The 26230-nt window shown below is 38.6% G+C and overlaps 1 protein-coding gene across 2 annotated transcripts in view; it reads right to left on the bottom strand.

Moving 5' to 3' along the window:
* Positions 1–26230, bottom strand: part of LOC115216442 (late secretory pathway protein AVL9 homolog) — a 48998-nt gene that overhangs the window by 21685 nt on the left and 1083 nt on the right. For both annotated transcript variants that reach the window (XR_003882076.2, XM_029785781.2), the window contains exons 2-6: positions 12426–12546; positions 10395–10480; positions 8916–8987; positions 6953–7109; positions 4270–4349 (exon numbers count right to left, since the gene is read on the bottom strand). Coding sequence is in view for 1 of the 2 variants with exons in the window: in XM_029785781.2 (XP_029641641.1) it covers positions 4270–4349; positions 6953–7109; positions 8916–8987; positions 10395–10480; positions 12426–12546 (516 nt within the window). In the remaining variant the exon portion in view is untranslated. The remainder of the gene's footprint in view (positions 1–4269; positions 4350–6952; positions 7110–8915; positions 8988–10394; positions 10481–12425; positions 12547–26230) is intronic.

Here is a 26230-nt window from a genome sequence, read left to right as displayed (position 1 = left end):
ATGTTCCAAAGCATTTTGTCCAGCAGTTCAATGATTCTGCCAGCTTGCCACCTCAGCAACAACAATAATAATTTTCAAATTTTGGCACAAGGCCAGCAATTTTATAATGGTGGGGTTTGTTGCTTACATCTGCCCCTTAATTGGTACTTATTTCATTGACCCCCAAAAGATAATAGACAAAGTTGACCTAGGCAGAATTTGAACTCAGAATGCAGTAAATAGGAAGAAAACTTGCCAGGCATTTTGTTCAACACACTAACAATTCTGCCAGCTCACCAAATAATAATAATAATAAGTGGCACAGGCACCATCCAGAGGATGTAGCAAATGGTGAGGGCGTCATCATTCTTTGGAACTTCCCAATACAAATAGACAGAAAAATTGACTCCAATCAACCAGACATTGTGAACAAGGACTACAACAGAGGAACTTGTCCATGTCTGTCCCACAAGATCAAAATGTCTCAAGAAAGGAATATGAAAAGCTGTCTCACTATAAAGATCTGTAAATTGAAATCACAAAAATGTGGAAGCTTAGCACTATGATATTACCAGTAGTAATTGGTGTATTGGGAATGATAAAGAAGGGATCTGAGAAGTAAATTAAGCAACTCCCTGGTAATTCCAATCTCTGTGAACTACAAGAGATAACCTTGATGGGTACAGCCCATATACTACGGAAAGCATTCTCCATCTAAAATGGAATAAATGTGGTGATAGGTTTAGCTAAACAAAAGTGCTCTTGTGACTCTTGGCCTCCGGAGGATGCCAAGTACTAAGGCAGCTGAAATAAAGTTATAATGAAAGGAAACCATAAATGATGATGATAATAATAATAATAAAGGTTTCAAATTGTGCCACAAGGGCAACAATTTTGGGGGAGGGGATGAGTCAATTACATCGACCCCCAGTATTCAACTGGTACTTATTTTATCGACTCCAAAAGGATGAAAGGCAAAGTCGATCTCAATGGAATTTAAACTCAGAACGTTAAGGCAGGAGAAATACCGCTAAGCATTTCACTCGAAGTGCTAATGATTCTGCCAGCTTGTTACCTTAATAATAATGGAAGAAGAAGAGGAGAACAATAAGAAAAGACTGAAAGTACTCCGAAGAATATTAAAAAAATATTGCTTCCATGGAGTTGGGGTAATAAAATAACATGAATTATACAAGGAGAAACGTAAATTAAAGAAAATATTAAAGATTTAAAATTCTAATAATGGCTTCTTAGATTGGCATAAAATCAGCAATGTCATTGCCCTCATTGTTTTAACATCTACTTTTCCAAGTTTCCATACAGAAGTGAATGTCAGATGCAAATTTGTTTAGGTAGATATTCCATGGTGGGATACTCTTCCTGGTGCCAACCCTCACCATTTCTGAGTAAGGAATTATTTTTCTCAATCCTTGTATATAATAGATGCAGGTGTGGCAACAAATTTCTTCCAATGATTCTTACTGGATCCTCACCTTCCCCCATTAATCTCTCTTTCATGTTCCCTCACACCATCTGTTCATATTTGCCCTTATAACATGAGTTAGCTGTGGAATTCCCTACACAGCCCTTAGCATAGCCTTACCTCTCTGTCCCTCCCCTTCTCATTAATCCTTGATACTAATCCCTTCCTTATCCCCTGTCCTGTCCATATTACCTCTCCCAGTTGATCCCTACTTTGTTACTTTCTCCACTACCACCCAGTTCCACATTCCATACTTTACACCCTTTCATCATCCTGCCAAGTATACTTGCACCCCCTATCTGCTGTTCTCCTTTAGTGATTAGAGCCCCATTTGGCCCTTAGTCTTGCAAGTTACAAGGTAACTCCACCAATGTACTCTGTAAAGTGGTTGGCATCAAGAAAGAGACCCAGCTGTAAAAACACCATGCCTAAGTAAACATTGGAGCATGACATGGTCTTCAACTGTTGAAGCATCTAACACAGGGATCGCCAAACTTTTTCGATCATCGACCCTCACCCCTTTAGCCACTTCTTCCACATTGCCCCCCTTTAGCCACTTGTTCTTCTGCATCAACCCCCTTTAGCCACTTCTTCCACATCGCCCCTCCTTTAGCCACTTCTCCTTCCACATTGCCCCCCTTAGCCACTTTTCCTTCCGCATCGACCACCCTCCTCATTTAAAATATCTTAATACTCTACCCTACCATACCATATCTTAAATGCGTACCAGGTACTAATGCTGGCAATTAAAATATTAGCTAAAATATACATGTTCGGCAAATTAAGAAATTCTATTGAAGATGACACACTTTTTACATATAAAACTACGAATATGAGTATACAGCATTAAACTTTTTTTATGAAATTGTTTTCACAGTTAGAAAATGTGAAGAAACACATCATATTGCTGGAATATCTTTTATTAAAATTGACAACATCAGCGAGAGGGATGAGCATGGTGCTGACTAGGAATTTCAGGCAGTTCATCTGGGTGAGCTGGTCTTTCACACACTGACCCCTTAGCTATCATTGATCCCCTGTAACTCCTCGCCGACCCCTAGGGAGTCCCTCAGACTCTCTTTGGTGACCCCTGATCTAATATATGGCAGTATGAAAAGGGGACATTAAATGATGATGAAGGGGACACATGAACAGAGATCCTGTTAGGTTATATGATAAATATATACAAATTTTCTTTATGCAAGTATATTGAAAATTAATCATTTTTAGTTTGTTTATTTCAAACAAATATTGGTCATAGCTCCAACTATTTTCCACTTGGTTATGGAGCACTCTCAGTGAATAACTGATTAAACAAATTAGGATGTGCCATATGAGGTTCATGTATGTCTATTTACATTATACATACATATATATATAATAGAAATATGTTTCAAAAAGAAAATAGAAACTATATATATATAGTTGAAAGATATCGTTATAGGTATAAATATACCATAATCAAGTATAAAAAAATGGAGGAGAAAAATATGTTGAATCAGAATTAGATTTAATACAAAATTGGATTCAATACACATGCACAATTCACTGTTATTTTTTTCCCCTTTTACAACTTGTTTGTAAATATCTGATTTTTCCCTATTACCCCATCTTTATTCTCCCTTATTGTGTCACATTTTTATTTTATTTTATTAAACCTTTTTTTGATGTCCTTTCAAAAATTCCTCACACTGATGAGAATGACAATGCATAAATTTAATTATAATTATTATGATTATAATTTTTTCTTGCATATTTGTATTGTGTTTTGAAATGTGTGCATGTATTGAATCCAATTTTGTATTAAATCTAATTCTGATTCAACATCTTTTTCTCCTCGATTTTTATATACTTGTTTATGGTATATTTATACCTATAATGATATCTTTCAACTATTATTTTCATATTCTTATTACTTGCTCTGGCTGTTTTTTTTATGAATATGATGAATCTTTATTAGAAATCATTGTTTCTCTCTTTTTGGATCTCTCAAAAGGTTGATTTGTTCTTTTTGAATTTATTTTTTCTCTTATATATATATATATATATATATATATATATTTCATCATCATCATCGTTTAACGTCTGCTTTCCATGCTAGCATGGGTTGGATGATTTGACTGAGGACTGGCGAACCAGATGGCTGCACCAGGCTCCAATCTTGATCTGGCAGAGTTTCTACAGCTGGATGCCCTTCCTAACGCCAACCACTCCGAGAGTGTGGTGAGTGCTTTTATGTGCCACTGGCACAAGGGCCAGTCAGGCGGTACTGGCAATGACCTTGCCCGAATGTTTTTCATGTTCCACTGGCACAAGTGCCAGTAAGGCAATGCTGGTAACAATCATGCTCGAATGGTGCCTTTTATGTGCCACCAGCACGGAAGCCACCTAGCCACTCTGGCAACATTCCTTTAATCCTAGGACTTATAAGGCTGGTTACCCACTTTTCATAAGTGACTAAGATCACAATGGTCACTCTAAATGGGATGCTGGTTCGTTGTTAGGCCAGCAATTTTGAAAGAAGTCAATTACATCAAACCCCAGTATATGACTGGTACTGTATCAACCCGCAAAGGATAAAAGGCAAAGTTGACCTCAGCAGGATTTGAACTCAAGACACAAAGAGCCAGAAGAAATGCTGCTAAGCATTTTGTCCGATGTGCTTAACGATTCTGCCAGCTCACCTGATGATAAAAAGACAGCAAACTTATCCAAAACGGTACTTTTAGCTTGTACCTTGTTTCCATTAATAAAAATCCCTATCATCACCACCACCATCATCATCATTATCATCATCATCATCTTACCCGTCGTTCCAGAAGAAGGAGTTTAAATAAAATGAGGATCTTGTGACGATAAAGTATAACGAGGTCCCGAGCAGGAAGACCTGAAAGCAATGTAGAAGGGAGGTTTTAGTAATGACAACTACAACATAATGGTGACAACATCAATAACAATGACAACAACAATAATCATAGTAACAAGAACGGCATCAAAGATTTTGGATTGTCAGATGGTGTCATTTGCTTTCGCTTTTTCTACATGGCATCCCATTGTCATATGCCGAAAAAGAGGTAAAATTTAATCAAATTTCCAAAACGATAACCAACACTCTCTCTCCCTCCTGAGGCAGCCATGTTTCCAATCTAAAGCAAAACTCCTTTTTCTGTAATAAAGATTGTTTGCCAACATAACATGGTAGTCCTGGTTTAGGACTAATGTTGCTGTAATTTTGCCCCAGGAGACATTGTTTCCAGCTGGCTATACGACACCATCCGTGTCCTTATATTTTTGAACAAGGGAATCTAGCTAGATTTCCTTGTTATGTTGGCAAACAATCTTTACTACAAAGTATTGTTGCTGAATGTGGAGGCACATGGCCTAGTGGTTAGAGCAGCGAACTTGCAGTTGAGGAATCGCAGGTTTGAATCTCAGATTGGATGATGTGTGTTTTTATGAGCAAAACACCTAAGCTCCACGCGGCTCCAGCAGAAGGTAATGGCGAACTTCTGCTGACTCTTTCGCCACAACTTTCTCTTACTCTTTCCTCCTGCATCTTGCAGCTCACCTGCGTCAGACCAGTGTCCCGTCCAGGTGGAGAACCTATATGTCAAGGAAACCGGGAAACCGGCTCTTATGAGCCAGGTGTGGCTTGAGAAGGAACAAACAATTGTTGCTGAATATCTTACGTTGTGATATTTAAAAGACAGTAATTTCCTTTTTCTGTTCCTCAATACTACTCACATTCCCAAGGTGTGGGGTCATGTCTTGTAAATTACCTGGCGACCTCTATGATACTGGTTTCAAGTAAAAGAGCGCTCAGTACACTTTGTAAAGTGGTTGGCAGCAGGAAAGGCATCCAGCTTTAGAAACCATGCCAAACACAGACAATTGGAGACAGGTATGGCTCCCAGCTTTGCCAGCAACTACCAAGCCATCTAATCCATGTCAGTATGGAAAACTGATTTATGATGATGACGACAACAACGATGATGATGATGATGATGTAGAAGAATAATAGAGCAAGAAAAAAATCATAAAACACTACAATAAAAATATTTTTCACGTTAAGTCAAATAACACTGAAAAGGATTCAAGCAAATGTGTGTGTGTCGGGGGTAGGGGGGAACGAATTTAACTGACAACTTAATAAAAGAATGTAAACGTATGGCTGTGTGGTAAGAAGTTTGCTTCCCAACCACATGGTTCTGGGTTCAGTCCCACTGCGTGGCACCTTGGGCAAGTGTCTTCTACTATAGTGTGAGGCTGACCAAAGCCTTGTGATTGGATTTGGTAGACAGTAACTAAAAGAAGCCCATTGTATATGTGTGTGTGTCAGTGTTTGTTCCCCCACCATTGCTTGACAACTGATGTTGGTGTATTTATGTCCCCCGTAAATTAGCTGTTTGGCAAAAGAGACCGATAGAATAAGTACTAGGCTTACAAAGAATAAGTCCTGGGGTCGATTTGTTTGACTAAAGGCGGTGCTCCAATATGACCGCAGTCAAATGACTGAAACCAATAAAAGAATACCCATATATTTTGGAAGATGGTGACTGAATGAGTGATGGGGAATAAGGATTTATTTTCTGAACCAGCTCAATCTTTCTTCACTTCTACCTTTAAAATGCTGCCTTATGGAGTTTGGGAACATCTAAGTTGTGACTTGATAAATTCAGCAGTCAAATCTCTCTTTGTATTTAACATAGGGACCTCATTAGCAATCATGGATGCCTTAAGTGGTCATGTGACCTGCTAAATGTAAGTTATGTCTCTCTTAACAACTTTTTTTGTGTCCTTAAAATAGGGACCTCATGAATTATCAAGGGAACCTCTAGTTTGTCAGGTGGCCTGCTAAATATAACAGTTAATTGTCTCTCAACAATGTCTCTGATTCGTGCAGCTGCAATTGAGAGGTGTTTCTCCTCATCACATCCAGAATCTCTGTCCCTCATTATCTTTGGTAAGTCCTCAATTTAATGTTGTGTGTGTCTGCCAATAACATGAGTAATGTTGAGCCTCTGGTATAGCTTGGTGTTCAGCTTGATAGTAGGCACCTAAAAAGCCAATTTTGTACAGCAATAAAAGTAGAGATGGGTGGGATATGTTCATAAATCTCTTTATTGTTCTTGTGCTCACACTGAGAGATGTTTGGAGATTTTATGAGAAGTCCGATATATATGACATCAAAGTGATCTTGAAATTCCTTCTTCCACAGTCCAGGTTTGGACACTGTAGAGAAGAATGTCTGGTGTATGACCTTAAATTGCATCTAGTAGTGAGGTCCTAGTTCAGGAGTTCAGGGTTTTAAGAAGAGTGGAACCTCTTAATCACTAGTTTCCAGGTCTATTCTTACCTGTCAGGGTCCCAGTTATGGGTTGGCATGTCACTGAATTGCCTCTGGAAAAAGACCACTCATAGACACCTTAACGAACCTAGACAACAATAACAATGATCACAACAACAACAACAACAGGAAGGTATGCTCACCGAGGTAGATTTTGGTGCTGTCAGTCTGGCTGTCTGTCAGCAATGTACTGAGGTTGCGGTATGTGTCAATGAGCAGTTCCACTTTACTGAAGTCTCTCTCATCAAAGTAGGCATGAGTAATTAATTCCAGTTTGGTCTGGATTAATCCATAAAAGGGCTAGAGAAAGGAGAAAAAGGAGACAAATAAGCATATTATCTTCATTTTCATCATCTTCATCATTAGCTGCATTAACACACTCATCCACATCACCAAACCCTGGATATTAGTCCCAAGTCCTGACTCATCAAGTCAATTATCCTGTTTCTATGGCTGAGATCACCACCTTTTCCCCTAAATGAGGTGCCTGGCCACAGCAGGGCTATTCATTTAGCATTGAATGAATGACAGCAATGTGAAATGAAGTGTTTTGCTCAAGGACACAATGCACAACCAGCCTGGAAAGCAAAACCACAAAAGCATGATCATTAGTGCAATGCCCAAAACCACTCGGCCATGCAGTACCATAAGCATTAAATTCAACACCATGATCGAATTTACCAGTATCCTTCTCCTTTGTCCTCATCATTATCATCAAATTCAACATCCTCCTCCTCATCACCACTGCTGTCATTTTTAGAAATAAGTTAGCCAGAAAGGAAGGAGGAGAATGATATCCAAGACATTTGCTGACCAATCCTAGACTGGAGACATGAGAGGTTTTGCTTGAATATTTGATATCTGTAGGGGCAAAAATTCGGCCAAGTTCTGAAAGTGGGACTTTCAATGGGAGGTAGGCTTTAAAAAGAAGGATTGGAGAACAATGTTTATAATGCAGAGTTTGGGAAGTAGACACTGTAGATGATGAGAGGACAAAAGATAGACAAGAACGTGCTGGAAAATTCTAGGCTTTAAGGGTATCACAAAAGGTCTGGTTGGAGGCCCAACCTTCCGAGTTCTTTTATAGGGCTTAGATTAAAAACGAAGGACCCCTGCAATAAGTGTGAATCTGAGAAGGGAATATGCTGAATAAAATTATAATTAACTGATTCTCCTCTATTTTCTTTTATCCAAAACCAGGAACTTTTTGGCACACCTCGTATGTATGTATGTATGTATGTGTTTATCATCATCATCATCATCGTTTAGCGTCCGTTTTCCATGCTAGCATGGGTTGGACGGTTCTACTGGGGTCTGTGAAGCCAGAAGGCTTCATCAGGCCCAGTCAAATCTGGCAGTGTTTCTACGGCTGGATGCCCTTCCTAACGCCAACCACTCCGTGAGTGTAGTGGGTGCTTTTTACGTGCCACCCACACAGGTGCCAGACAGAGCTGGCAAACGGCCACGAACGGATGGTGCTTTTTACGTGCCACCGGCATGAGGCCAGTCGGGGCGACGCTGGCAACGGTCGCGAAATGGAAGGTTCTCTTACATGCCACCGGCACTGGTAACACATCTGCAATTTCCATTGATCGATTTCGATTCTGATCCTATATATATATATATACACACACACACACACACATATATATGTATGTATGTATGGATGGATTCAGATAAAACCTTCAGGGATGTTTGGCTTCATGACTGGCATGAACTGATTAGATTTTGGGATCGATCTGGTCGGTACCGGACAAGGATTCTGGATTATTTTTCCTGTTTTTTTTTACTTAATTTTTGAGAGCAGTCGGGTTAATTTTTAGTATTCTCGTTTGTGAGCGCAGTTGAGTTAATTTCAGATATTCTCATTTTTAAAATAATCTCTGGCTAATCGTTGAGAGGACGGTGTTGCCTTGGCAGAGGTTTATGCTCACTGAATGCCTCGTTTATTTTAATTTTGTTTTGCACAAATCAGAAGGTTAATGATGAATCCATTTTAATAATGCAGACCCCACCCATACCCAACTTGAAAGTCTGTATGCATACTTTTTATATTAATTTAGTGAATTATAAATTTCTGTCTGTCTTTCTGCTTCAATGACTTACCAGTTTGCTAAGAACACACACGCTTTTCTGTACAGTGTTTCTGGTGACTTCCTTCGATCTGGTGATCAGGTCCTAGAAAGACAGAGACACACATGGGATTAGAACATGCAACTGCTGTCATCACAACTGATTATAATTATACAACATATCTTTGTCTTTTACTTGTTTCAGTCACTGGAGAGTGGCCATGCTGGGGCACCCCAGTACTTAGTTTTCAAATCTGGTACTTATTCTTATCATTCTCTTTCGTCAAACAAGGATGCAAACGAACTAACACAGGTTGTCAACTGATGGTGGAGGGGACAAACACACAACTCAATGACACATACAAACACACACACATATATATGATAGTCTCCTTTCAGTTTCTGTCAATCAAAAAGCCAAAAGGCATTGGTTGGTCTGAGGCTATAATACAAGACAGTTGCCCAAGATGCTGCACTGTGGAACTGAACCCAGTACCATGGGGCTGCAAATGTGTTAACCCTTTTGTTACCATATTTCTGTTGAGATATTCTGTGTTTCTTTCAATTAATTTTAAATATAACAAAGAATTTAGTAAAATAACTTAGTTATCATTAAGTTGGTGTTAGGAACATAAATTGTGATTAAGGTTTGATGGAAAATTTTAATTCAGAACATATGAAAACGAGACATTTGTACTACAGAGCCAGACGCAGTTACAGCTGGGTTGGTATCGAAAGGGTTAAATTAATCATTTGTTAACCCTTTTGTTACCATATTTCTGTTGAGATGCTCTGGGTCTCTTTCAATTAATTTTAAATAGAACAAAGAATTTCGTAAAATAACTTAGTTATCATTAAGCTAGTGTTAGGAACATAAATTGTGACTAAGATTTAGTGGAAGATTTTAATTCAGAACTTATGAAAACAAGACATTTGTACTACAGAGCTAGAGCTGGTTTCAGCCGGGTTGGTAATGAAAGGGTTAAGTTAATCATTTGTTAAAGTGGTAAGATGGCAGACTCATTAGCATGCTGGACAAAATGCTTAGTGGCATTTCTTCCAGCTTTATGTTCTGAGTTCAAATTCAGCCAAGGCTGACTTGGGGGGGGGGGGGGTCAACCTTTCGTGGGTTAATGTAATTGACTTACTCTCTTCCCCAACATTACAGGCCTTGTCTCAAAATCCAAAACCATTATTATTGTTATTATTATCCTTATTTCAATGGCAATAGCTTGGCAGAATCTAGAACATCATAGAAGTACTTTGGAGTTTTTGTTTCAAGTCTTTAAGTTTTGAGTTCAAATCCCAGTAGTAGTAGTAGTAATAGTAGTAGTGGTGGTGGTGGTAGCTGACATAGTAGTAGCAGTAGTGTACTACTACTGCAGCAACAATAACTACTATTAGTGATACTAGCAGTAGTTGTTGTTGTAGTAGTAGTAGTATCTGTTGTTGTCATTGTCAATGTGGTAGTAGTAGTTGTAATAATAAAACTCCATATTTAATAATAACTGACCTTTGAGTCCATCTGCTGGTAGCAAGACACACCATATACAGTACTGTATTCACCATCTCTGGATGGGAGATGAAAGAATATGGTATCTGGAAAAAAAAAATAATAATAAAATAATAATAATAATAATGGCACTCTAGGCCATTATTATAACTTCTAACTTGTTGTCTCTTGCGGTCTCTGGGTGAGACTTGGAGCCAACTTGTTGAAATGTAAAGCAAAAGTTAAACATATAATAATAATAATAATAATTTAAGGTGGAGTACTTGTGCAGACTGAGACTGATCCTTAAGTCGAAATTAAACAGATGGAATAAGATTGAAGTTATCAACACCTGGGCGGTTTCACTCCTTAGATAATGAGCAGGGTTAATCGCATGGACAGTAGACAAACTAAACAGCTTGGACAGAAAGGCAAGGAAGTTGCTGACTAGATATGGGATACTCCACCCCAAAAAATGACACTGACAGACTGTATGTACCAAGGAAAAGAGGGGGAAGAGGGCTGATAGGATGTGAACACAGCATTAGAGCAGAAGAAAACAACATAGCATGGTATGTAAAAAATGCCACAGAACTGCTATTATTGGAAGTAAGAAGATCAGGCTTGTGTAGGAAGGAAGATTGCAAAGATAAAACACTGTACAAGCACTTGAGAATGAATGAAACTGAAAATAGGTGGATAAAGAAAAGAATACATGAACAATTTCATAAGGATGTTGAAAATAAGACAGACAGAGAAAAAAAGATCGCTATGGATGACTAAAAGTGATTTAAAACTGGAAACGGAGGTTCTAATCTGTGCTGCCCAAGAGCAAGCATTAAGAACCAATTAGATTAAATACAGAATAGACAACACATCAGAAAGTGATAAGTGCAGAATTTGTGGACAAAATAGTGAAACTGTATGGCATATTACCAGTCAATGTACGCCACTAGTCCAGAAAGAATATAAGAGATGTCATAACAATATAGCAAGGATTGTCCATTGGACACTTTGTAATAAGTATGGATTAGACCCTGATCTGCTAAGTTATGGGAATGCAAATACACCAACACCAGTTGTCAATGGGTGGGGGGGACAAACAAAGGCAGAAAGACACACACACACACAAACATATATACGATGGATTTCTTTCAGTTTGTCTGCCAAATCTACCATCAAGGATTTGGTCAGCCCAAGGCTATAGTAGAAGACACTTGGCCAAGGTACCATGCAGTGGGACTGAACCTGGAACCATGTGGTTGGGAAGTAAACTTCTTACCACCCAGCCACATGACAGAGGGAAAGAAGCTGGTGACTTGATGTAGGGGAGATACATGTTTACCAGAGATGGAAGAAAAAGGGGGTGATGGTCAAGAGGTGTCAGACCATACCCTCAAGTCTGAGGAAAGTGAATAAAAGTGAAGTAAGTGAGTTCATAGGGGTGTGTTAAGCAAGTGACAGTTGGATTAGAGAGAAATGCAGTGAGGGGGTGAACACAGGTGAAGGTATAGCCAATTGGAAATATCAGTTGGAGGTGAAGGTGGAGGAAGGAAGTGTGAGTCTAGAACAGAAATAACAATAGAAGAAGGGATTGGAGTTTTCTGGTGTAGGTTACAGCTGTGAACTCACTTTATTTGCTGGGCCTTCTCAGTCACAGCATATCTCCAGCGGTCTCGGTCTTTTGCCATTGCCTCTGTGAGGCCTAATGTTCAAAAGTCATGCTTCACCACCTCATCCCATGTTTTCCTGGGTCTCCCTCTACTATGGGATGAAGTGGAGGTTATCATCCTTCCCTCATGATACCACACTATACATTATCACAAAATTAAAATTTCACAAGTGCATGCAAACACAAACGCCAAAATATAAGTATACAGTAGACAGATGTGCACAGATGACATAGGTTTTCATATTCATATGCAAACACATACACACACACAAGTATGCTTGTATATACAGACAAATATGCTAACATATAGACATACATATACATAACATGCTCACACACACACACAAACAGAGATAAAGAGAGTAAACAACTGTTCTTACCTTTAGTATAATTGTGTGCTCCATCAGGGAGAGCAAGAGATGGTAGGTGGCGCCACTCATCGGGTAGTTCATGACTGTCCACTGAGTTACCTTCAATCAGAGGTGGGTAGGAATATTCAACCTGTGCAAGAATAACAAGTTAAAGGTGATGATAAGAGTAGAGATAAACAGAAAGTATGTATTTAGTTCCACTAAAATGAAGCCCTACCAAGGATCTTTTAAGACAAGGATTTAAACAGTTTCAGTGGTAATTACCAACTAATCAGTATTAGTTTCCTTCTTCCCAAGATGCTGAATGTAATATGAACAAGACTGTACCTAGACACAATTTATAAATAGGTTCAAGTCTAATGTGGCACCATTATATTGTACAATTGAGAAAACAAAGAACTATGTGACAAAATAGACTTGAGGGACAATGCTATAAAAGTGGATGTATAAGGAGTGAAGGGGGTGACCGAGTACATTCATTGTGTAGTGGCAGACCCAGAATATAAGTTGGAATTGAAGGACTACGAGGAAAATCATGACTATCACTTGGGCAAGTGTCTTCCACTATAACCCCAGGCTGACCAAAGCCCTGTGAGTGGATTTGGAAGATGGAAACTGAAAGATGGCTGTTGTATACACGTGTGTGTGTGTGTGTGTGTATGTGTGGCTGTACTTGTGTGTATGTGTGTGCTTGCATGTATGTGTTTGTATTTGTGTGTATGTGTGTGTTTGTGCATGTGTGTGTATGTGTTTGTGTATGTGTCTTTGTGTCTGAGTTTGTCCCCACAACCATTTGACAACCAGTGTTGGTGTGTTTACATCCTTGTTACTTAGCAGGTTGGCAATAGAGTATGGCCACAGTCTCATGCACAAAGCAAGTAAAGGACAAAAGAAAACCAAGACCAAGGTTGAAGTAGGGTGAGTAGAGCCAAAGGAGTGGGGAAAGTAGACCAGGGGTGGGAAACTTTTTAGTGTGGTGGCCAAAAAATTCTAATGAAGAAGGTTCACAGGCAGACCACAAGTTCTGAATCTTATATCTGTGTAAATCTTGTATATATCTATGTATAATTCGATATACATTAATAAAGATAAGTTTAACACATTAAAATAACATGTAACATCTTCATTAACGCTGCCACTGAATTCAGGATGTTTATATTACTTATGAGGTATTCTATATTTTTCAGCTAGAGTGTAGTTGGGTCTTAAGGGGGGAGGTACAAACCTAGCAATATGTGTTTTATAGAGAAAACAAAACTTTCATTCAAATGGCAATTACAGGACGATTTCTGTTCGAGTCTAACTGTTTTGAATCGTAGTGGAAACACGACCTATGGAACAAATAGGCATATGAATATTGTATAAATTTTATAAATGAAAAATTTATTATATTTTGCACCTATGAGCATATTGGCCTGCAGGCACAATAAAATGTGCTCGCAGGTGCAACTCTGCCTGCAGGCAGCAGTTTCCCCACCCCTGATCTAGACTGCGGTGAGAAAGAATTGAGGTTTTACAGATGAGTTTGAGATGTTATTGATTGAAGACATAAAAACTCAGAAAAAAATGGCTTTTTTTATCGTATCAGGTTTTGTATGATTTCCTTTGTATATGATCAGATGAGTTATCGTGAACAATCAGTTATTTAAATAAAATATTTCCCCACACCTCTCTCCTTTGGATAATCAAGGTCCAGCTGTGATTATATATTTCATGTGCGTGTATATGTGAGTGCACACACATACACATACAAGGGTATGATGGTGGTGTGAGAAGCTTGCTTCCCAGTCACTTGGGTTCAAGTTCAGTTCCTTGACATGGCACCTTCACCAAGTGTCTTACGAGAGGACTTGGGAGACAGGAACAGAAAGAAGACCCCTTTGCAGATGTGTGTGTGTGTGTACATAGGCAGGGATGTGTGGTGAAGAGGTTAGGGTTATATATATATATTCTCAAGACTATGGCTAGCCTGTGGTTATAGTAGAAGACACTTGCCCAAGGCACCATACAGTGGGACTGAAACCAGAATTATGTGGTTGGGAAGCAAGCTTCTTACCACACAGCCACACCTGTGTATACACACACATACACACGGATTCACTCTGTCCTATTCTCCTTTTAGTCATGAAGGTTCTTTAGCTCTGTAAGGTGTAAGATCCCATTGCTAGTGTTGGTGTTACATAAACAGTACCTGGTACACCTTGTAAAATGGTTGGTATTAGAAATGGCATCCAGCCAAGACTGAAAAACTGGAACATGAATGTGGCTCTCTGATTCATTGGGTCCTCTTGAACCATTTAACCTATGCCAGCAAGAAAAGCAGATGTAAAACGATGATAATGATGACACTCATGTACACACACACACACGTACACACAATCTTAAGACTGTCGTACTAAAAAAGAATGAAGTTAATTGTTTTCGCAAGTCAATATTTCATTATTTGACTTGTTTATAATATTTATTCATATTTATTGAAAATATAGATTTACCGAAGGCAAAAGATTAACATGGCCAAACTTATATAAACAACACTATATCTTGAACTCAAACAGACATATATACATACACACACATCCTAAATTGGTGACTTACATATATACAGATTGATACAAACAACCACACACATATGCACAAAACACACACACACAGAGTATAGTTTTCTCTTTCACTTTTTGTTTCAGTCATTGGACTATGGTCATGCTGTAGCACCACCTTGAAGGATTTAGTCAAACTTAATTTTTCTTTAAATCTGGTATTTACTGCATCAATCTCTTTTTGCTGAAGTGCTAATGTTATGGGAATGTAAAAATGCCAACACTGGCTGATTAATTAGCAGATAATTTCAGTGATTTATTGATTGATAAGAGTTTCAAATTTTGGCACAAGGCTAATAAGCTTGAGGTGTGTGTGTGTGTGTGTGTGTGTGTGTGTGTAGGGGGGAATTAATACCTTTGACCCCAGTGCTCAACAGGTACTTATTTTATTGACTCTGAAAGAATAAATGGCAAAGTTCACTTTGGCAGCATTTGAATCCAGAACTTTAAGATGAAGAAAATGCCATGAAGCATTTTGTCCAGCATGGTAATGTTTCTACCAACTTGTTGCTTTATACGAATTGATCAATAATAGATAGCTTCTGTGATTGATTGGTAGATAGTTCCTGTGGCTATTCTGGTATCTTGGCATCTATAAATGCTTGGACATCCAAAGTGGTTTTCTTTTTTTAATTTAGCATTCAATGATTCCTCAACAGAAATAAAACTGACAGCTCCCATGCTGGTGGGATACAATAAGCACTATTGATGCGTGGGTTGTTGCCGGTGCCACCTGACTGGTTCCTTTGCCGGTAGCACGTAAAAAGCACCATCCAAACATGGCCGATGCCAGTGCTGCCTGACTGGCTCCTGTATTGGTAGCACGTAAAAAGCACCCATTACACTCTTGGAGTGGTTGGCATTAGAAAGGGCATCAAGCTGTAGAAACATTGCCAGATCAGATTGGAGCCTGATGTGACCTCCTGGCTTGCCAGTCCCCAGTCAAACTGTCCAACCCATGCCAGCATGGAAAGCAGATGTTAAACGATGATGATACCTTTAACATTTAAACCAGTCATATCAGGTCAAAATATTCTGCCTCTTGTATGTTCGAACTGGCCAGATCTGACCTCTCATACTTACTCTACAATGTCATTCTAAAATTAAACAATCATATCATTTAAACCTCAAAGCCACAAAAATGCACGATTACTTGAAACTAATGTGAATAAATAAATATTATATTTGAGAGAGAAATGAGACTGCTAAAAGGTTAAATATTTGATTTTAGAAATTTTGCTCTTTTGGAAAAATTTTTAGATATGAATTGCACATGTCTGTATCAAGTCTTTTGTCAATTGTACCTTTCATTGTCAACACTATTACACCAAGGAAGTGTCAACAGGCTTTCATCACAAGTCCATATCAGCACAGTAACATCAACCCTTGTACACATTAACTAAAATTCAGGAGGTGTGAAGGCTTTCAGGTCGTGCAATGAATGAAGCAATCTGTGGTGGATTCACAAGTAGCCACACACACACACACACACACACACACATACACACACACACACACACACAAACACATGTATGTATATTTATAATTATATCATATGCTACATATTTATTATAGCATACCTTGATACTGTGTGGACTAAGATCCCCATTGACAGGCTGATGGTATTTACAGAGTGTTAAACACTTTCAGTATGCAAATTAGGGACCCCTTCATAGAGTAACTGCTTAAATTTGTTGAGTATATAAACAGTTTAGCTGCTTGTTTCTCTGGAGACTGTCAGAATGATGTGGATGGCTCTGATGTGAACCCAATAAGGTTTGAAAATTGATTAAGGTTGTTCATCATTTTGCCCTGTTTATAATTGTTACAGATTCCTGCAACCAAATCCACTCACAAAACTTTGGTGGGCCAAAGGCCTATAGTAGAAGGCACTTATTCAAGGTGCCATGGAATGGGACCAAACTCAGAACCATGTGGTTGAGAAGCAAACATCTTACCACACAGCCATGTCCGCACCTAACTATGCTTGTTTGTTATTAAGATATATTTATGTAAATAAGCACCAGTTGAGAACTGGGGTCAATGTAATTGGCTTATCTCCTCCCCCAAACTTGCTGGCCTTGTGCCAAAATTTGAAACAAATACATATGGGGTGTGATGGGTAAATTGTTGCCATTTTATATTTTTAATTTAGTGCATGTGCATTGTTTTATTTTTGATTTTGTTGACTACATAGTACAATAGGGTCAGTTGGGCACTGTCTGTGAGAAAACAGCACCATGACACAATTCATCTACCAGAAATTTGGAAATGACGATGTACTACTTGGCATTTGCTTTGGAAGCTCCAATATGAACATTTCAGAGTATTTGGGTATCAATCTGAGGACATGTACCGAGCGTGATAAAAATCAAACATCCAGTCAACATCATGGTGTTTGGAGTGATCACTAGTGAGGGCAATGTTATGCTTCCATTCATCCTTCCACATGGCCTCAGACTCAACATGGAGGCCTACATCAAGTACCTGGAGGAGGTAGTGCTGCTCTGGGTCATAAGGGTTGCTGCTGGAAGACCCTATGTCTGGTAACAGGACTCTGCACCATGTCACACAAGTAGGAGAACCCAGTCATAGCTGTCAGACAATTTCTGCGACCACATCAGCCCTAACATCTGGCCACCTAACTTCTCGTCTGCAACCCCCTTAATTATTACGTGCGGAGCACAGTTGAGCAAGAGACTAACAAAAATTATAACACCAAAGATGAACTGAAGGCAAGGATTATGGCAGCATTTACCAACTTAAACAAGGAGACTGTCCAGAAGAGTTGCAAGAAATTCTAAAGTCATCTGGAGGCCATGGTTGAAGTCAATGGTGATTTTATTAAATAAATTTACTCTTTAGTATTTTGAAATATTTTTATGTAATTTTGGTAAATATATCTGTTAAAATGAGATGTCAGTGTTATTTTCATTTGCGTGTAATTTAGACGACACTTTATTCACTGCACTCTGTATATGTATGCTAATACAAACACACACACATATTACATATTGATGCTTGTATATGAAGTGCAATTTAGCAAAAGATGTGTCAAGGCTAGAAAGAAATGAGGTGAGTGTGTTCTGTTGTATGTGTCATGGATGATATAGAATTGAATGAGCTGAGAGAAAAACTAGGTATTAGAGGCATCAGCCTGAGTGAAAACTGCTGAGAACAAAGGACTATAGTTGGGTAAAAAGTACCAACTGATCCAAATTGAAGAAATCAGTGATGTGGAATAGATAGTGAGAGAACTATACTGCCAGTTAAAACATATCCACAGGCTGTATTTCAGTTTTATTATCAATTAAATATTTAGTTAATAAATAAATTGATTAATTGGTTTCTCAAAGTTCTTTTGTTGTAGATTGATTTTATCGAGGACAATGTGTTACTTAAACAAACAATTTCTTTTGGCTAACACACACACATACACATCCTGTTTTTTGCTGTGTTGGAGTCCATTTTAAGATATTGAACAAAACATATTTTCACACATGTGAAGCCATTATAGTGTTGTCAATGTGTATAAGTTATGTAGTTGTCTGTGAATATGCCACTTCAAATATTATTCGTTTAATTACAGTAACTAAATGTCTAAGTTAATTGAAATATAACTTAAATTTTTCTTTCTGACTTGTCCCTGTGAATTTATTGCCTGTGACTTAATTTCTGTTCACTTCTAACAAGCACAAAGCATACAGACTGACTCAGACATAACTGTGTATGAGTCATTAAATTCAGGTCAAGAAGTATCAGCTTTGACAGTGTCTTTATGCTGTGTGTATGACTTTGCAAACTACACAGAGTTTGTTGAACTTGTGTGATCTGCGGATACCATCTTCTAAAACCACATTGAGTAATGGGTCATTTCAGATTTTAAGACAGCAGGATGTCATTTGAAGGAAATCTGGCAGTTTCTAAAACAGGTTGAACAATTTGTTGATTAATTTTATTTCTAACAGAAGTGTGCTTGAGATCAAAAGATCGTGCTGGTATGACATGTATGGGTGGGTAACTTGGAGGCGACTAACTAGTGGACACAATGTAAAGAGAGTATCTCAGCTGTCATTTAACCTAGAGCTAGGTGTGCCATAGTGTGACCTGAATATAATTTTTTCCCCTAAACAATTAGTTCAGGTGTACTGCCAAATTTTGAAACGAAAATAAGTGTACTGCAAGTTAAAAAAGGTTGCGGAGCATTGGTTTAACCTAGTCGGAAGAAATAGTAGATAAATTTCCCTCATATCACACTCCACCATATTAAAGAGAAGACACAAAGGATAATGGTCCAAAAGAAACAATTATTCCATGTGTCTTCTCCATAACTGCTTCCCTGTCCTGTGACATGTGTTAAAACATATCCCTCTGGCATCCATGTATCATATCTTAATCATTCCAAATTTTTTTTTTTACCAAACTAATTTGGTGACTTATGAAAGGAAAACTTTATATTACTCCAGAACATATGAAACTGGCTGACTAAAAGTCTGGAAACAAGAATGGACATTTATGACAAACTTATGAAAATGATTTGGACAGGCAAAGGTTTAAGATGGTATGGCCATGAATGGAATGCCTTTGAGGATATGTCTGCTCGATTATGATTGATCTGAGTTAAGTGACAACAAACTAATACTAACTACTCCTCGCCTTGACCCCCAGCTTCCTTACCTCCACTAAGGTTGCTATGAGGGTTTTCAGACATACACCAGTAAACAAGGTAGAAGAAATGCAACAGACTTCTCACAGAGTGCTGAGGTAAGTTCCAGTAGGTGCTAGGAGTACTGCAGCAATGAGACCCATTAATAATACAATTTCGTCATAGTTCAATGGAATTGGATGCCCACTAATTCAGTACAGCACCAGGACTTGTGAGCACCCAAAATCTAAAAATGGCCGTTGCTGTGGTTATCAACCAGATACAAGCATGGAATATCCAGAGTGATGGATTTGTACGTCACACAAGATTTAGCCATCTCTGTGCAAGGCTGAACCGTCACTACACAATATCAACTCAGCCAACACCAGTGTAATTAACCCCTTGATGCAGAGTGTCATCTCAGCCTTCCAAAACAAAACAAAACAGCAGAGTCAGAAAATTATTCTGTTTCAATTTTAAATAGTGACAGTTTTGTTAGAGCATAAGATAGAATGTGCTGTGATATTTGTTTGGACTTTGCGCTTCGAGTTCAAATCTCAGTGCAGAGTCGGAACATATTCTTTCATCCTTTTGGGAATCTATAAAATTGAAAGAACCAACTCAAGGTGGTGGGTCAGTAGAACTGTTAAAGTGTCAGGCAAAGATGCCATACAATATCTATTCCAGCTCACATTGCCTTCTGACAACAAAGCCTGCAACGACACCTGGTGTTGTATTGGTTCAAGTCATTGGCTTTATATTGAATAAAATTTGGTATCGCGAAGGGAGACGAGTGTACATAAGAAATAAGAAACTGCTTGTCCTTCTCAAAAACCAAAAAAGATTAAATCTTATTCAGGTTTACCCATAAAGAGCAGATGAATGGTCATCTTTGACCGATGGAGGCCCTAATATGCTGTCAACGTTTTACGAATCCAAACCATTGTGTAGTCATCCTTTTGTGACTTTTTAATCCATATAGTCCATACTTATTATATAATTCTGGTTACATTGTAGGTTAATGATTAATTGCAGGCATGGTTATGTGGTTAAGAATCTAGTTTTACAACCACGTGGTTTTGGGTTCAGTCCCACTGCGCGGCACCTTGGACAAGTGCCCACTACTAAAACCCCTGATCGATCAGTGCCTTGTAAGTGAATTCGGTAGACAGAAACTGTGGAAGCCCATAGAGTGTGTGTGTGCATGTGTGTGTGTATATATATTTAGGTGTGTCTATGTTGACAGCAGGTATGGGTTTGTTTACGTTCCCGTAACTTCGTGGTTCGACAAATGAAACCGTTACAATATGTACCAGATTAAAAAAACAAAAACGAGTGTGTGTGTGTGTGTGTGTGTGGATCAATTTGTTTGACTAAAATCCTTCAAGGCGGTGCTCCATCATGGCCGCACTTCAATGACCGAAACGAATGAAAGTAACATAAAATAAACGAAAATTAAAATTTTCGCATTAAATGTGTTGCTTGGCTGAAAAATGAGATATCTGGAATAAAAGATACGTGGGTTTACAACAGTACTAAAAGACACGCCATTATTTTATAATCACGACCATTCCAAAGAAACAGGTAAACCTTCAGCTGACAGCATTAAGTTGGCAGCCACCAATGCGACTTTGCTAAGTACTTGGCAACACACCAGCGTATGTTGTCGTCTGTGAATATGCATATTCCAAGGAGTGATCAGTCCAAAGAAGCCATGTCTAAACCGTTGGGAATAAAGAACTCAATGATAAATCTGAGAGTGAATAAATATTTAATCCATAATTGTTACACACACACACAACGCACACAGTTCTTCAGTGTATCCAGTCAGCATTATTCACCATACTAGTGGACTTAAAACGACCGCAAAATATGCAAACATATGGAATAAGATAGAAGGGATGGGTTAACATACGTAACGTAACCCAAGCAAAATTTTTATCAATTAAAATTCCATAAATATAATGAAGAGAAGAAAAAAACACCGTATTTATTCATGTATAAAAAAAAACAACAACCTGAGATGCGACTTATACGCTGGAACTACCGGGAAAACTATGGTGCCAAGGTTTAACACTAAATGAAGGGAGAGACCTACAGACGAGTAAATATGATAATACCATTAACGTTAACAAGACAAGTGGCTGGCACGATACTATTGGAGATTACATATTTCATGACAAATATTAAAAACCAAGCTTTTATTTTCCAGTTGTATTCTAGAAACGTTAGAATATCCTTTTCTACTTTAGACACAAGGCCCGAAATTTTGGGGGAAAGGGACAGTCGATTAGATCGACCCCAGTACGCAACTGGTACTTAATTTATCGATCCCGAAAGAATGAACGGCAGAGTCGACCTCGGCGGAATTTGAACTCAGAACGTAAAGACAGACGAGTTACAATATCAACACTTATTGCATTCAATTTTGTCTTGCTGTTGCTTTTAACCCCAAGCTGTCTCTGTTTGAGCAGATGTATAAACAAAAGTATCTCAGGCGTGATCATATCGATTTTTCTGCAGGCATAGTGTACCATGGAATAAAGAAATTCGATGTGTACTGTTATGTCTTTTTTTCAAGACAGTCGGTTGTACTTTTAAGAGAGTTCTGACTACTACTTCAAGTAAATCGAGCAACAACGTAAATAGCTCGAAGTAGTTATTGTATCAAGCATATGGAAAGACAACATATTGGCTCGTCGATAAAATATATTAAGATATCGATAAAGAAAAATGCAGTTAGTTGCTGCCATAAAATGGCTTGTCAATTCGCTATGTATGTATGTGCGGGCGCGCATGAAATGTCATCCTCCTTTATTACGAAAGATATAAAATAACTTCTTCTAATTTAGGACACAGGGTCAGAAGCTTGAGGGGGGGGAGGGCGTCAGTCGATACCATCAACCTCAATATTTGATTGGTACTTTGTTTTATTACCACAAAAGGACGAAAGGCAAAGTTGGCCTCGGCAGGGTTTGAACTCAGAACGTAAAGAGTCGGATATGGCATTAAATAACACAAAGGTATCAAACATACGGCCCTCGGCAATGTGGAGTGCGGGTCCCGAGTCAATTTAATATAAAATAAATAGTATTTTTTTAGAATAATAAATTGAGAAATGAGGAAAGCCTCTAACAATACAGGAAGTTTAAAAAACCTTTATATTTCGGGTGCAAAGGTCCATTTTCAGAAGGATACAGTCAATATTTTCATAATTTTAAACACACTCAGTAAAATGGAGTGTCACTGGTTCCGATAAGTGAAATCAGTGCACATTACAGCATCTTTTGCTATTTCAATCAATGAAAAAGAAGTTTGGGAATTTAGATATTAACGATATTTCCTATTTCCCCATTTATCTCTGATTAAACACGTCGACAACAAAGTCCTCCCTGCCAAATTTATTAGAAATCCAGGCGCCGACATGGCTGTGTTGTTAAGAAGCCCGCTTTGCAACCATGTGGTTTCGGGTTCAGTCCCAACACGCGGCAAATTGGACACATGCCTTCTATCGTAGCTTTGTGAGTGGATTTGGTTGACGGAAGCTGTGGAAGCTAGTTGTGTGTGTGTGTGTGTGTTTTCCCCCACCACCCCTTGGTGTAGGTTTATGTCCCCGTAACTAAGCGGTTCGGCAAAAAGACACCGACAGAATAAATACCAGACTTAATGAAAAAGAAGCACTGGGGTCGATTTGTTGGACTAAAACCCTTCAAGGCGGTGCCCCAGTATGGTCGCAGTCCGATGACTGAAACAAGTATAAAAGATAGAAGATACATGTTCGTTCGACTGGGTTCCAGTGATTCGCCACGAGAGATCGTTAGCCACTAAACCTTTTTCTATTTTCTCTCCCTGTTTATTTCTGTGTTCCTTTCTGTCGAAGAGCGTAGGCTCGAAACGTAAAAGACTTTCTCACTTCCCGAGCGTTAAACTAATACATCTGTTTGTTGTTTACACACCCGTCTTGGTTTGTTTTTTTTTAATGTAAATTCTCACTTCCAGTGAGATGAACGACATTGAGAGATTTTGGAGCTGAAACAGAGCAAGCTTTCCATCAAGCCTTGGTTATTCTCAAGAAGTGTAATGCATTGATTTTAATTTCTATATTCGTTCTCACTTTACGACGTTAACTAACCAAATTATCATGTAGCTAAGTTTCTTCTACACATCTCTGTACACAAAACTTACACACACCTCATATTTCTCTTCTGCATTGTCAATAAAGTTAAGGTAATGTATATTAACCCCTTCACCCATTTATTTTGCCTTACATTATGATTAGGATTTTTAAGGAATAATTGTCCGTATCCGGGCCGCGAGATCTATTTTAAGCGTCTGCAAAGGCCAAACAAGTTCGATACCTTATGTAGTTGGTTGTTAGGCATCATTGCATAACAGGAGAGCATCAACAACGTAAACGAGGGCTCTGCTACATGCTAGAGATAGCGGTCTAATGTCCTTCAACTCACAGTTTTAGAAAGGGATGGAGAGTGTGGTAGTGGGTTTCCTGTATATAGGAAAGACTGGATTGCCTTTAATCTTAAGTCTGCTCGATCAGGCACTAAACAAGGACAACTCAGCGAGGTTGCATGTACATAGTCTTTGATCTGCGCGTAAGAGTTGTCGAATCACTCCCTATTGTTATAAACAGGAAAAGAGCAGATTAGATCGTATAGTCTTACACATAGCTCTATCAAGTCACGATTGCAATGTCTTTAGTTGTAGGTTTTTCTCGATGAAGTTCAACAGCCCAGTGGCGAAACCTATACGCATTCTCGTTTTAAATAGAAGTCAAATTTCTCTCGAAACATATACTTCCGTCACAGAAAAGTAGAGTACATTAGACAATGCACAAAGACGGAGTGGTCTCAATTGGAATGACTTGGGTAACAAGATCTACTAGATTAGAACTGGTCTGCAGCGAAATGACAACTATTGCGGCCTGGCTCACTAATAAATCACTAGAACATAAATACATGATCACATTATTTCCATAGACCAACCAACCCAACAACGAAATACAAATACACAAAAAGGAAAACCTCTTAGACATATGAAAGTGCAAAGTTCATTGACAAACCTATACAGTCTTTCATATCACTCCTAAATACCGAGACACAACTACAACACCATTACAAAAGAAAAGCTATAAATAAACATTACTTTTCAAAGGATCATGAAATAAAGTGCGCGCGCGCGCACACACGTGGGAGAAAGGGACGAGCGGATCAGTTAGTTACTCCCTAGCGCAGGTGTGAAGAAGCACAAAATTGGGGCCGCCAAATTTCAAATTTTGGCATAAAGCCAGTAATTTTAGGTGAAGGGATAAGTCGATTTTATAGCCCTCAGTACTCAATTGGCGCTTTATTTTATCGACAAATGCAAAGTCGACCTCAGCGGAATTTGAACTCAGAACGTAAAGAGCCGGAAGAAATTCCGTTAAGTCTTTTGTCCGGCGTGGCAATGATTCTGCTAGCCCGCCGCCTTAATAATAATCCTTTCAATAAAGCCTGACAGTTAGGGGAAGCAGGTAGACGATTACATCGACCCCAGTACTCAACTGGTACTCATTTCATCGATCCCAAAAAGATGAAAGGCAAAGTAGACTTCGGCGGAATTTGAACTCAGAACGTAAGACGGACGAAATGCCGCTAAACATTTAGTCCGACGTGCCAACGATTCTGTCAGTTCGCCACCTTCTATAAATCTGTGCATCAGCTTCGAGTCCCGATTCAAATCAGTTTGCTCCACAAATTACAATAATGAGAACACTCACAAATGTTATGCATTCTCGTTCTCTCTTCTGCAAGGACCGTTTTGTCTTTCATTCTGGAATTATTCGAGATATAAATATCAGTTAAATACTAGATCGATATTATCGACAATTTACTCCTCCAAATTTGTAACCTCGTGCCTGTGTTCGAAATCACTTTTAAAAATATCACAGGCTAATCTCAACACAGTAGCTTGCCTCCTAGAAATAGCAGCTCTGAAATCACAATTTTTTAGAAAAGAAGGGACACATGAGACGATGTAATCCTAGATATATAAATAAACAGCAGGATTATCTCCGGCCTTTCAATCAAGACTGACCCAGGGTTAACCAGCATCATTAAATATATCAAGTCGGCAATCTTGAGTTCAGTTTCTGGTGTTTGCTAAGATTGTCACCAAAACATCTTTGCTGAATTGCGTGTCCCAAGCCAGTCTTGATCGAGTAGACGATCTATGATCAAAAGACATACCAGCCATGGCCATTCCGTCTTTTTAATCATTTTACAATGTGCCATTTTTTTTTTTAATGTAGTGTGATTTCGGGAAGCGAGGTGGGCGAGTGATTTAGCTATTATTTCTAGCAGGTTGAAGAAGCTCCCTTGTTGCTTCGTGAATGCACTGAAGTAATGCATGAATGTCACCCAATCCTACCACCGCCTCTTACTGACATCTCGTGACCTTATTTATGCTTAATCGTTATCAGACAAACCACTACAGACATCCATTAATAGAGAAGAATTAATTTCATGACAGGGATCGAATTCCGGGTTTATTTTGCTTCTAATTAAATACCCTCGAAA

The sequence above is a fragment of the Octopus sinensis genome, linkage group LG10 (genome assembly GCF_006345805.1).
Source record: "Octopus sinensis linkage group LG10, ASM634580v1, whole genome shotgun sequence".
Taxonomy (NCBI): Eukaryota; Metazoa; Mollusca; class Cephalopoda; order Octopoda; family Octopodidae; genus Octopus; species Octopus sinensis.
Note: the sequence above shows the minus strand (reverse complement) of the source record. Positions and strands in the feature narration are given on the sequence as shown.